This window comes from Phyllostomus hastatus, unplaced genomic scaffold (assembly GCF_019186645.2).
Source record: "Phyllostomus hastatus isolate PE091 unplaced genomic scaffold, TTU_PhHast_1.1 phas_contig_17, whole genome shotgun sequence".
Classification (NCBI taxonomy): Eukaryota; Metazoa; Chordata; class Mammalia; order Chiroptera; family Phyllostomidae; genus Phyllostomus; species Phyllostomus hastatus.
The window spans coordinates 20,862,556-20,875,293 of NW_025333664.1; the positions used below are offsets into that span (position 1 = coordinate 20,862,556).

Sequence of the window (12,738 nt, forward strand, 5' to 3'; positions counted from 1 at the left end):
CGGGCGGGCGGGACCATAGAGTTCACGGCACCGCCCCCTCCACGGCCCGAGCGCTCGCTCGCGCGGCTCCCACAATGCACCGTACAATGGCCCGACCGCCGCCACTACCGGGGCCTGAACGGGCCTGGCGGAGCCCGAGCGCGGTGAGTGCCGGCGAGGGCCCCGGGGGACGGCGGGGAGCGGGGCGGGAGGCCGTCTCGCTGCGCGCCCGCGCGCCCGACACCCGGAGCGGCGGAGCCCTTCTTCTCCGGCCCCTCAGCGCGGTCGTCCACACCCCCGACCGAGGCCCCCTCTGCGTCAGCCCGGGCCCAGATAGGCCCCAGGGTGACGAAAACCCTCCCCGGAGCCAATACCTGGGGCCTGGGGGACGCTAAGAAACTTCACTGCCCACCCCTCCCCTCCGAGACCTGTAGAGGCAGCCCTAAGGGTCCTCTATCCTCCGACCCCGAGGGTCTCTGGAGACCCAGATAAGCTGCACCTGCTCACTCCCCTCAGACACGCCTACCCAGACCCACAGAGCCCCCTTCTCAGCTCCAAATAGCCCGCTCTTTACCCTCCTTCATATTCTGCAGCCTCACAATCCTTTTTTAAGGCTTCCCTCAAATACCTGGCTCTGGAAAATCCAGATGTTCCCTCCTCAGTGGCTGTACTCCCTAACCTTAGGTATAGTCCATCCGGATACCCATTTCCAGACTCTTAAAATTCGGGGACGACACTTGTGGCTGTCCGGAACCTTTCAGTCCCTATAATCCCTCCCAATCTCTCTCTCTCTCTCTTTTTTTTTTTTTCTTTTGGTGGTGGGGGGGAGTCCCTTAGAGATCCGTTAGCTTGCTCATGAGCCCTTCCCATACTTGCCTTTTCTTCCTAACCCTGAGATCTCCAGACCATCCCTGAATTCGTTCCTTCCCCGGCAGCCGTCCACTCCCATCTCTCCCGGCTTCAGGGGAGTGTAACCTTTCCCACCACACAGTGGGGTGGTCTAGAAGTTGCTGAGGAACCAGGCTGTTCCCTGCAAATCCAGACCCTCACTCTGGCCCCAGCTTGGCGGGGGGGAAAGGGAGTTACTGGGGCTTTCACCTGCCTGTGTGGCTTGTCTCCCGGTTTGGGTGTTTTCCCATCTGTCAGTTTAGCGCTGTGATGGAGACTGGCCTTGGAATTCTAATCTGCCCCCCCCCGCCCATGCGAGGCCACTAGATTGGGGCAGAGGTGGGGGTGGGTTGGGGTGGGTATCTATCAGGTTTCCTCTTCATGGAAATAGGGCTCTAGTGAGGTGCAGCCCTTTTCTCCAGGCCTCCTCTGGAGTGGGAAGCAGCGGGAACGAGAGGAAATAGCGAATCAAAGGGACTCCAGAGAGGGCCCATCTAAACTGACAGAAGTAGCAGCCCAAGAGTAAATCCAGCTCCTGTTAGTCTAGTTTGATGTCTCTTGGAATGATGCAAGTTACCGAGACTGCAGCCTCTCTGTAATTTAATTCTCCTACCACTCGGAAGTGTGTGTGAGAGAGTGGGTGCACGGGCGGGGGTGGAGGGGGCAACTATTCTCATTCTTCTCACTGTTTTCCATCCAGTCAGTGTGTCTTTTGGATTTGTTTCTGGTGCGCAAGCCAGGACCTGGCTTTTTTCTTTAAATCTATTTATAATTTCCCAGTTGCTATTTTGGGTTCTGCTTAAGGGAAGAGTCTGTCCACCCCAAGGAGCGGGTTCCAGGGTGCAGAGTGTGTTTCCTCTTCGGCAGGTGTTGAATTAAGTTCTTCAGATCCCCAAGTAGCTCTTAGGCAGGGGGGATAAAAGCTATTTTAGGGTAGTCACTGAAGTGGAGCTGTTAATCCTCTGTGGGTCTCCGTAGTTAAGAACACTTAGAGATTAACCCTTTGCTTCCTGCAGAAGGGCTAGTTCTCAACAGTGTTTTGAGAGTGTTCTGAGAGTGTGGCAGCAGAAGGTGGGAACATGCAACTCAATACAAAGGCAAATAGCTGCCTTTTGTTGGGTATTTACAGCAAGCTGAGCCCTATGCTGAGCTCTTTGCATACCTGACTAACATGATCCTCACAACAAGCCAGTGAGGTAAGTATTTTTAGCTTTACAGATGAGGAAACAGGCTAATAATGGAGAAAGAACGCAGTTTCTATAGAGATGATGTAACACCATAAAAACTAGTTGCATCAGAAGGCAGCAGGAATTATGGCTCACAGTAGAGGACAGCCAGAGTAGGGAGCAATTTGTCTCCTTTCATCTGCCAAAGATGGTGGTCCAGAGTTTTTAGCAAGCATTGTATTTGGGGTATGAGACTTAGTAACAGAAGCTTCCTAAAGTGAGAGAACTCTGACTCAGGATGTAGTACTATAGGAAGGCAAAGACTGGTGAGAGGGGATGTGTGAGGGTTAATTGTGAGGGGAAAAGGGGAAGGTTGCCTTCTGGGGAGATGTTGGGAAGGGAAGGAAGCTGAGGTCTGAAAAGTAACATTAAAGGGTGGGGGCTGGGGGGGAAGTGCTTCTCAGGCCCCATGTGGAAAAGTGGAAGACACAATTTAGATGGCAGAGGTGACACTGCATGTAGTCACACATTTTCTGTATCAGATGCTCTCAAAGAGTATTATTTCACATAATCCTCCATGGGACTATTATAGGTAAGGACAATAAATCTCTTATTTTATTGTATTTGAGTTTTTGTAAGCGTTTATCTGAGCCAAACTGAGGACAGTGTTGGGAAGCAAGATCTCAAATGCTCCCAGTAAACCTCTCATTGATGAAACAGGGGCTCAGAGAAACAAAATAACCTGCCCATGGCTTCAGAGCCAGTAAGTGGCAGCTCTCTTGAAAGCAAGTCCAAGGTTCTTTCCCCACTACCTCCCTTTTTAGGTCAGGTGTCAGAAGGAATCTTAGGATGAAAATGCACCGAGTTACTGGGAAAATACACCAGTAACTGGGAGGGATTGATTGTGTTTGTTTTACAGGAACAGGTTCTGTCAGCTTCTCTGTAGTTAAGGTTAGTAGTAAGACCAGAAGAGCAGCTTTAAAAGAGAAGCAGAATTCTTTGACAGTTTCGGTGAGGAAGAAGTCTGAAGGAATAGGCCTGATAATGTGAGAGAAGCCTAGCGATCTTTCTGGATGAGAGGAGTTTGCAGACAAAGGACAGAAGGAGAGATACTAGATTCCCAGAAGTGTTCCTAAGGTAACAATAGCAGCTTTGGTTGTCCAGTAGCCTTTCTGTGACTGTGGGTAAGGACTTCCGCGGTGCCTTTTTAAAAAGCGTAGAGGGAATAGGATCTGGGTGTTGGCTGTTTTCTTTTTAAAGCCATAGCCCATTAAATGCAGATCAAGGCAAGCACATGGCTGCTGCCTTCCTCCTTTGGTTCTGAGTACAGCCTCGTGAGTGCTTCTTAGCCACCGCCAGCCTGTTTCCTAGAAGCCCATTACTCACTCTTTCAGTAGCAGCACACTGAACTACAGTGTCTTGTTTGTGCTTGTTCAGGAGAACAGATGAGGTGGACGTGTGGGAGGCGGGGGATGTACTGTTCTCTTTCTGAGTTTGTGCGGAATTTCCAGGGCTAGGCTCCCCTCTCATATTAGCCAGAGATGGAGCTTGCTCCCCTCTGGCTGCCTGCCATTCCCAGCTTTCCAGAAGCTGAGGTGCATGGTTTCAGATTATCAAGAGGGAGCAGAATTTGACTTTGAAGGTAGGGGAAATCCCCTTCAAACTTGTGCTTGCTATCTACCCAATTCCAAGGTTCGTGGTAATCGCTGGTATTATAAACAGGTAATTCTACCTCTGTGAAGGAGGATACTTAATGAAAGCCAGACATCAGAGGCCTTTGAGGTCTATAGTGAAGCAGGTAAATATGCCTCAACGGGAAGGCTCAAGTGGGACTAGTTCTACGCCTCATCAGCACGTGACTTAGGTAAAACGTAGTCACCTTTGTGCAGATCTTTCTAGGCAAATCTCCACTCGTGATGGGGAAATGTTTATTATATTACATTGCAATGTTTCCTCAACAAGTGGAATGGTTCCTGAACAGGGCGTAGCTCATGTTAATGATGAGCAAAGCTCTCTAGGGTATGAACCCGCTGATCCTATCATCTCGTTCACTGCCAGTCTGTTGGATGAATGGTCACTGTAAGCAGCAGGTACTAACCAGCTGAGCAAGCATTCTGTGGCCCACAGCTAGTCATTGTGGTTAGAGCCCTCCCCAGATTCTTGGGGACAGTTCCCAGATATCCCCTTTGCTCCCTTCACCTGGAAAACTCTCATGACCATCTTTTGGCATGACCTCTTCAACAGGAGTCCCTGCTGTAGCAAGTTGCATTGCAATAGGTAATCTGTGATGAGTTTGTGAATGTGGGTCTGTCATCCCACTTTTGAGAGTCAGTTTGGTAACTCCCATCCTCTTCCACTGAGTTGCTGTCTGTAAAGAAATGTCACCTTGCTCCAGCCACCGCCTTCCTCTCCGCTTCTACTCAACAAAAGAAAGGACCAGATGTCAGGATAATAGCTCCACACTTTAGAAGTGCTATAAACCCAGTTTAAACCAGAACAACTTTTTTTTTTAAGATTTTGTTTATTTTTAGAGAGGGGGGAAGGGAGGGAGAGAGGGAGAGAAACATCAATGTGTGGTTGCCTCTTGCGTGCCCCCTACTGGGGACCTGGCTGGCAACCCAGGCATGTGCCCTGACTAGGAATCGAACTGACGACCCTTTGGTTTGTAGCCCAGCACTCAACCCACTGAGCCATACCAGCCAGGGCTAAACCAGAACTACTTGAGCATAAGTTAAGCCTATGAGAATCAACTTATATCAATGACTAATATACTCATCTAAAAGAAAGTCAAGGGTCCTTTTCTAGATGCTGGGTGTATGGAGATGAAAGAGATATGACCTGAGCCCTCAAAGAATCAGAGTTCAGTGGAAGAGACTAAGTTCTAATGCAAGTGCGTGGTTACCTGCTTGTAATGGAGAAATGCACGCGCGCTGTGAATAGCTGTAGGAGGGGCCACTCATCAGCTTAGGGTATTGGACAGGCTTTGCTAAAGAAGCAGAGTCTGGACCTGAGACCAAGAGACTCAGATGGTGGAGGGCAGGGTGGGACCAGAACTGGTTCGGGGGAAATGCTTAGTGTGCTCTTGCTTCAGGGAGAATCTCTTGATGTTGTGCCGCTAAGAAACACATCTGGCACAGGGGCTGACTTTTCAGGGTGTAAATTTGCTAACTGAATGCTTCTCCTTTTCCTCGTTTGCCTTTTGGGCATTTTATTGCTCCTTAGCACCTCCATGAGGAGTAGGATTGTGGAAAATAGTGGGTGAGGGGGAGTTAGGGTAACGAGAAGGAAGAGGAGATAGAGGAGCTGCTATCTCTAAGTTTAATGGAAAGAATCTAAAAGAAGTTAGAAGAGAAAATTTGGAGTTTAGGGCTTTTATTTACTCAGATTATCTTGTTTCCTATTAACCTAAGTGGTACTAGTAATAATGGTTACCACTAAGCATTTACTAGAATCCTCCATATTCATGATCTCATTTGATCCTCAAAGCATTTTTATGATTTAGCTTATTTTGTACATGAGGAAGCATCTCAGAGAAGTCATTGGAAGGGCTGGGGTTGAAATGGGGCTCTATTTGCCTCCAGTCTCTGCTTCTGTTATATTGGACTCCCTAACACCAGGTGTTCTGATGTTTCAGGTGAAGAGATTGTTTTCTGAAGGCTGCGTTGGAGGCTGTGACAGAGCAGAGAGCCTGTGTGGAGCCGATGGGGAGGCTTTCTGAGTAACATGGCCCTTCGCCATTAGCCTTGCCATGACCACATTTTTCACCAGCGTCCCCCCCTGGATTCAAGATGCAAAGCAGGAGGAGGAAGTGGGCTGGAAACTAGTTCCCAGACCTCGGGGCCGGGAGGTGGAGAGTCAAGTGAAGTGCCAATGTGAAATCTCGGGGACACCCTTCTCAAATGGGGAGAAGCTGAGACCTCACAGCCTCCCTCATCCAGAGCAGAGACCATATAGCTGCCCTCAGCTGCACTGTGGCAAGGCCTTTGCCTCCAAGTATAAGCTGTATAGGTAGGTGACACTCCCACACCTCTTCCTGTCCTAAGGTTCCAGGAGGACAAAGCCAGAGAGACTCCACTGAGTGTGGCAGAAGAGTAGAGGTTAATTTGTCCCATAAGTATGTCCCGAATGCCATTTGGGGTCACACAGTAAAAAATAATGGTGATGGGTTTTTGTTTTTAATCCTCACCTGAGGAGGACATTTTTTCATTGCTTTTATAGAGAGAGGAAGAGGGAGAAAGAGAGAAACATTGATGAGAGAGACATTGATCAGTTGCCTTCTTATATGTGTCCCAGCTGGGGACAGAACCCACAACCTGGGTATGTGCTCTGACCAAGAATTGAACCCGTGACCTTTTGGTCTATGGGACAACACTCTAACTAAATGAGCCATGCTGGCCAGGGCAATGGTGGTGATTTTTATTCAAACACTAGAATATGATGGGTACAATATTAGATAGCCGTGAACAAACTAGATTGAACATTTGTTTTCTGTACTACTTTCCCCTCTCCTCTAAGGTAATGGCGAAAATCTTGGCTAGAAATTAAGAATCAATCTTAGAACTTCAGAAGGAAAGGGAGACACTGTGGTCCTATCTATAAATTTTAAAGTGGAGGCTCGGAGTGGGGAAGTAACTTACCCAAGGTCACATAGCTTCTTAGGTCCTGTAGTACCTCTTCTACTGAACCAGCCTGTCACTCAGATGATTGACTTCTGTGTCTATATAGAGTCCTCGGGATCCTCCGGCTCAGTGGCCTTCATGAGACTTGTAAGACCAAGAACCCGTGCTGAAGTGAAAAGGAATGTGAAAGCCCTGGTGTAACGCAGATTCGGCAGAGCAGCTTTGAAGGGAGGGTGCCTGCTTAAAGGCAGTTTTGATTTTATCCTTGCTTTTCTATCAGGGGGACACGAACTGCCTTTTACAATTGAGATAGACTGCCTGATGCAGTCTTTCATCTGTCAGACTGTGATTCATTGAGCTCCTGCTACATGCCGTGCACATGTAGCTGGGAGTGCTGGCCCTCCTTGGGTTTGCTGTCTTAATAGTGTAGACAGACAGCAAACAAATAATGTGAGCAAGATGACCAACCACAGAAAGCCTCAGTTCCTTGTCCAGAAAACAGTTTATGGGAAGGAACTAAAACAGGTAGCAGGGTGTGTGACCAGGACTGCCCTCAGGCCAGTTCTGTAGTCCTGAGGAATGCTTTGGATCTGCGGGCCTCTGTGTCTTAGGTGGACTCCATTTGCAGCTGTCCTCTTAGACCATCTTTTTGGAGAATTTTTTGTGTTTATTTGAGCCCAACTGATAAATGCTAGAGAGCATGCTCTTAGACGACCTTAGTGACAGTCTGGGTGTCAGTGAGAGGCTACAAGAAAGGTCCTAGTCGAGGAGGCAGGACCCTGACTGCACCCACAGTCAGTGTGTGACCTTAGGTGAGTTACTGAACCTCTTTGGGCTTTCGTTTCTTCACCTGCAAAATGAGGGAAGTGGACTGTGGATCACTCAGTACTTCCCTGTCACACATTACCTGCCAGTTATGCCGTAGGAGGGCAGTAGTAACCTCACAGGTGTGAGCATCAGAGTAGCATGAGAGTAATGGCATGTTTGATGCCCTTCAGCCAGAAGGGATCACAGGGTGCTGTACCAGGGACAGGGGTGGCATACCTAAGTGAACCCAGTTCTCAAGGTCAGCGTTTAGATTTAGCTTCTGCCACTCACTGACTGGTGTGTGGGACTGCTCTGTGCTTCAGCCTCTTATGGAGAACAAGATTGATGACTCAGCTCACACAGGGCCTGGCAAATGGTGGGCCCCACAGTCTTGTGGAATCAATTCTGAGTGTATTGTGGAGCTCTGGGTTGTAATCCTAGACTCTGAGCTTCTTTCCAGCCAGATGGGAGCAGGTAAACCAAGGGACACTGAGGTGCCATACCAGAAAAATTATTGGTTGTTTTTTTTTCCTAAGATTTTATATTTATTTATTTTAAGAGAGAGGGGAAGGGAGGGAGAAAGAGAGGGTGAGAAACATCATTGTGTGGTTGCCTCTCATACCCCTCCACTTGGGGACCTGGCCCACAACCCAGCCATGTGCCCTGACTGGGAGTCAAACAGGTGACCTTTTGGTTTGTAGGGCTTCACGCAGTCCACTGTACCACACCAGCCAGAGCAAACGAAAACGTTTCTTAAATGTTGCTAGTTTACATGGCAAGCAGTTTAAATGATAAAAATGAACATGCAGTGAAAAATGAATTGTTCTCACACTTGAAGTCACTGTTCTCCTTCCCAAAGGCAGCCAGGCGGAGGGTGGGGGATGAGTTTCTTAGGCGTCCTTGCTGAGATATTCAAACATGCATTCCCTTTTTATTTTCACAAGGGAGCATATTACATACCCTACACTGAACTTCCTTTTCTGACTTAGCCCCAGATCACAAAGTTTAGATATATTTCACTTTCCCTTTATTTTGTCATTTAAAATATTTGAAATACAATTTACTGAAAAGGAAATACATTTACATAATTTAAAATTTAAAAGGTACCAAAAGATATACAATGAAAGTGCTCCCATCACATCCATAAACTACATATTTTTTCTCCCCAAAGGCAACCAATGTTGTCAGTTTCTTTTATATTCTAGAAATATTTTAAGCACATACAAGCAAATTTACATGTATTTCCCGTTCTTTATATGCATAATACCAGTCTACATGCACTCTTCTGTCTCATTGCTGTTTTACACTTACTATATTTCAGGAGTTTATTCCCTGTAGGTACACAGAAAGCTGCCTTATTTTTTTTAAAGACTTGTTTATTGTGCTCACTTCAGCAGCACATATACTAAAGTTGGAACAATACAGAGAAGATTAGCATGGCCCCCGCGCAAGAATGACACGCAAATTCGTGAGGTGTTCCATATTAAGAAAAAAAAAGAAAAAAGACTATTTTAGAGAGAAGGGAAGGGAGGGACAAAGATGGAGAAAAACATTGATGGGAGAGAGAAACATCGATTGGTTGCCTCTCATACATCCCACCAGGGACCAAACTTGCAACCCAGGCATGTGCCCTGACCAGGAACCGAACTGGCAGCCTTTCGCTTTGCGGGATGACACCCAACCAGCTGAGCCACACTGGTGAGGGCTGCCTTTTTTTTTTTTTTTAAGTTGAGTCATAAAATAAGACCCTTTAAAAAAGTCGAGTTATTTTATGAATTTATTATAATTTATTTAACCAGCCTCCTGTTGGTGAACACTGAGATTATTCCTGATGTTTTGCTACGGTATACAATGCTGCAAAGAACAGCAGTACATACAGGGTGGGGCAAAGGCAGGTTTACAGTTGTGACTACACACAACAGTTTACCCCTGTATTGTTATTTATTAATTATTATATTGTTTTCCATACAAGCAACTGTGAACCTCCTTTGCTCCACCCTATATGTGATTCTGCAGGTGGGCAAGGATATCTAGAATATAGTTGGCATGGTATTCCATCCATCCCATTGCATGGCCCTACCGTAGTTTTTATACCTAGTTCCCTGTTAATGGTTACCTCAGTTGTCTGGTTAGCCCTTGGGATCTCATCTTTCTCCTCTATCTTCCATCGCTACCCCAGGCACATGGCCACCCACTCAGCCCAGAAACCACACCAGTGCATGTACTGTGATAAGATGTTTCATCGCAAGGACCATCTCCGGAACCACCTGCAGACCCATGACCCCAACAAAGAGGCTCTCCACTGTTCCGAGTGCGGTAAGAATTACAATACGAAGCTGGGCTACCGGCGTCATCTGGCCATGCATGCCGCTAGCAGCGGTGACCTCAGCTGTAAAGTGTGCCTGCAGACCTTTGAGAGTACCCAGGCACTGTTAGAGCACCTGAAGGCCCATTCACGCCGGGTAGCAGGGGGTGCCAAGGAGAAGAAGCACCCCTGTGACCACTGTGACCGGCGGTTCTATACTCGGAAGGATGTACGGCGGCACCTGGTGGTGCACACAGGCCGGAAGGACTTCCTGTGCCAGTACTGTGCCCAGCGGTTTGGCCGCAAGGACCACCTGACACGGCATGTCAAGAAGAGCCACTCACAGGAGCTGCTCAAGATTAAGACAGAGCCAGTGGACATGTTAGGCCTTCTCAGTTGCAACTCCACAGTCAGCGTGAAGGAAGAGCTGAGCCCTGTGCTGTGCATGGCCTCTCGGGACATGATGGGGGCCAAGGCCTTCCCTAGCATGTTACCCATGGGTATGTATGGCACCCACATCCCTACCATGCCCAGCGCGGGCATGCCACACTCCCTGGTGCACAACACGCTGCCCATGGGTATGAGCTACCCTCTGGAATCCTCACCTATCTCGTCTCCAGCTCAGCTTCCTCCAAAATACCAACTTGGATCTACCTCATACTTGCCCGACAAATTGCCCAAAGTGGAGGTGGATAGTTTTCTGGCGGAGCTTCCTGGAAGCCTGTCTCTCTCATCCGCTGAACCCCAGCCCGCCTCACCTCAGCCGGCGGCAGCTGCGGCCCTCCTAGATGAAGCACTGCTCACCAAGAGCCCCGCCAACCTCTCTGAGGCCCTCTGCGCTGCTAATGTGGATTTCTCCCACTTACTGGGCTTTCTTCCACTCAACCTGCCCTCGTGTAACCCACCCGGGGCCACAGGGGGCCTGGTCATGGGCTACTCCCAGGCTGAGGCACAGCCCCTGCTCACCACATTGCAAGCTCAGCCTCAAGATTCCCCAGGAGCTGGGGGACCTCTGAACTTTGGGCCTCTGCACTCCTTGCCTCCTGTCTTCACCTCTGGCCTGAGCACCACCACCCTGCCTCGTTTCCACCAGGCATTCCAATAGCCCCCAAGGAGGCCCTCAGCTCAGTCTTGGACTCTGTCAGGGAGCTTCAGTACCCATCCCATCTGCATCCCCTGTAAACGCAGCTGAGCTTTCAGAGCTGGGTTCAAACAGAAAGGATTCCAGTATCTATATGGAGCACTTGGTTTGGGGGCTCAGGCTCCAGGATCAGTTCCAGGAGGAGCCTTGATCCCCAGCCCCATGAAAAGATTGCATACTATAGGACTTCAGGTATTTTTACTTTTATTTTTTTTATCTGAATCGGGAGCCACACTTAGTCCTCTCTTTCTCCAAAGTGTCAGAACCTCCTCCTCTTTGGAGACTGGGGAGACCTGTTGGAGACAGAGAGTTTCACTTTGGATGACCTCGAGAAAAATAGCTGAAGAAGCCCGCCTTCCGGTCCCAACCTGCAGACTCCGCAGCGTCGGTCAGGCCCTGCTGCAGAGGGTCACTGGGCTCCCTCACCTGCTTCCAACAGATGGGCAGGAGAGGGGGCCTCTGCTCTCCCTCACCACCCCCACCCCTCCTTCACCAGCACCTACATGTTCAGTCAGTGTTGTCCAGCAACGGTACTGTTTACACAATCGCTTCAGACACACCATTTCACCTCTCTTGCCGAGCTGTTAGCCTTAGAATGATTGCAGTGAACATTGTTTACACACCGTGAATTCATTCCCACCAGTCCATTCCAGTTGGCACCAGCTGGAACCGTTTGGTACCTGGTGTTAACCGGAGCCCTGTTTACAAGGCGGAGTCGGGTCTCGCTGACTTCTCTTCACTTGAGGTCATATTTTTCCCCTGTGGGGAAATAAACTGACTTTGGACTGCTTCAGTCTCTGCCACCTTCCATGACCGTGTCGTCCCTGCCTTCCTCAGCAGTGTCTGCAGAAGACAGGCAAGAAGATTGGAGCAGTTTCTCACAGGTCTGCAATTCTGTTTTTCTACGAGTATATATCATGACCCCCTCATCCTACTATGAACTGGGGAGGGGGAGAAATGAAAAACATGCCCACTTCCATCTCCTCTCCCTTCCCTAATTCCCGCCCTGAACATCATGAGCTGTTATCATTAGTCTTAGGAGGGACCCGGGTTCTAGGCTGGTATGAACAGCAAAGGAGAGGGTGTGAGCCCCTCCTTTGCCTCTCCTACCTGTCCATTTTCCAGGAAGTTGTGGAATTATAGGAAGAAGAGTTTCAGAAAGTTAGGATTGGGCAGATGGATCGTTGAGTCCTAATCTGTGGGTGCATCATTGCCTCCCACACTAAACTTTTCTTACCCACAGTGTCCTCTCCTCCACTTCTCAGTTCCCTTGGACTCAGGGCCACTGTACATAGGCTTTTCTGCTCTCCATCAAAGAACTTCCACTTTCCAGTTGTGGCCTCCCTGTTTTGCCCCCAGTACTCAGCAAGGTTTCTTGCAACAAATAATTAGTTCTGACTTGTGGGGCTCTGCCAGAGACAGCACACCTCTGGCCCAGCTGAACCCCATCCTTGCTCCATTTCAGTTCCGCATGGGCACTCTTCCCATTCATGGAAGGGAGGTAGCTCAGGGACCACCAGTGTGGGACCCTTTTGAGATACCTCCACTCTGATTCAGAAACACACTTCTACCTCTTTACTGTTAACTCCTACAGATGCAGCCAGCAGTCTCTGGGCACTTCTTTCAGTGGGTGCCTCGTGCTGGCTTCTCCACTAGGATTTCAGGACAAACTACTGAGGAACTGCCTCAGCCTCCTCCCAGTCCTCCCCCTCTCATCCTTCTGTCTAGGAGTAACTTCGGTCTATTGTCAGAAACTGAGCAGGTGCGAGACCCAGGCTTCTGCTTCAGACCAGGCCAGTACTCTGTGAGGTGAAAGCCTTAAAATGTAGCTCC

General features: G+C 48.9%; 1 protein-coding gene and 1 non-coding gene across 4 annotated transcripts; both read left to right on the plus strand.

Moving 5' to 3' along the window:
• Positions 1-11: 11 nt before the first annotated feature.
• On the plus strand, positions 12-11,698 carry PLAGL2 (PLAG1 like zinc finger 2). Of its 3 annotated transcripts, XM_045832588.1 has the most exons (3): positions 12-143; positions 5,668-6,041; positions 9,639-11,698. In XM_045832588.1, exons 2-3 carry the CDS (start codon positions 5,782-5,784, stop codon positions 10,867-10,869), a joined length of 1,491 nt encoding a protein of 496 aa, XP_045688544.1. In that variant the 5' UTR covers positions 12-143; positions 5,668-5,781; the 3' UTR covers positions 10,870-11,698. The 3 variants fall into 3 exon arrangements, with proteins under 3 accessions (XP_045688544.1, XP_045688546.1, XP_045688545.1); XM_045832590.1 differs by lacking the exon at positions 5,668-6,041 and having other exon boundaries at positions 95-143; XM_045832589.1 differs by lacking the exons at positions 12-143; positions 5,668-6,041 and adding an exon at positions 9,103-9,157.
• LOC123815442 lies at positions 8,841-8,947 on the plus strand. Its single transcript, XR_006785099.1, has one exon. It is a non-coding gene; the product is annotated as a U6 spliceosomal RNA (small nuclear RNA).
• Positions 11,699-12,738: the final 1,040 nt, after the last annotated feature.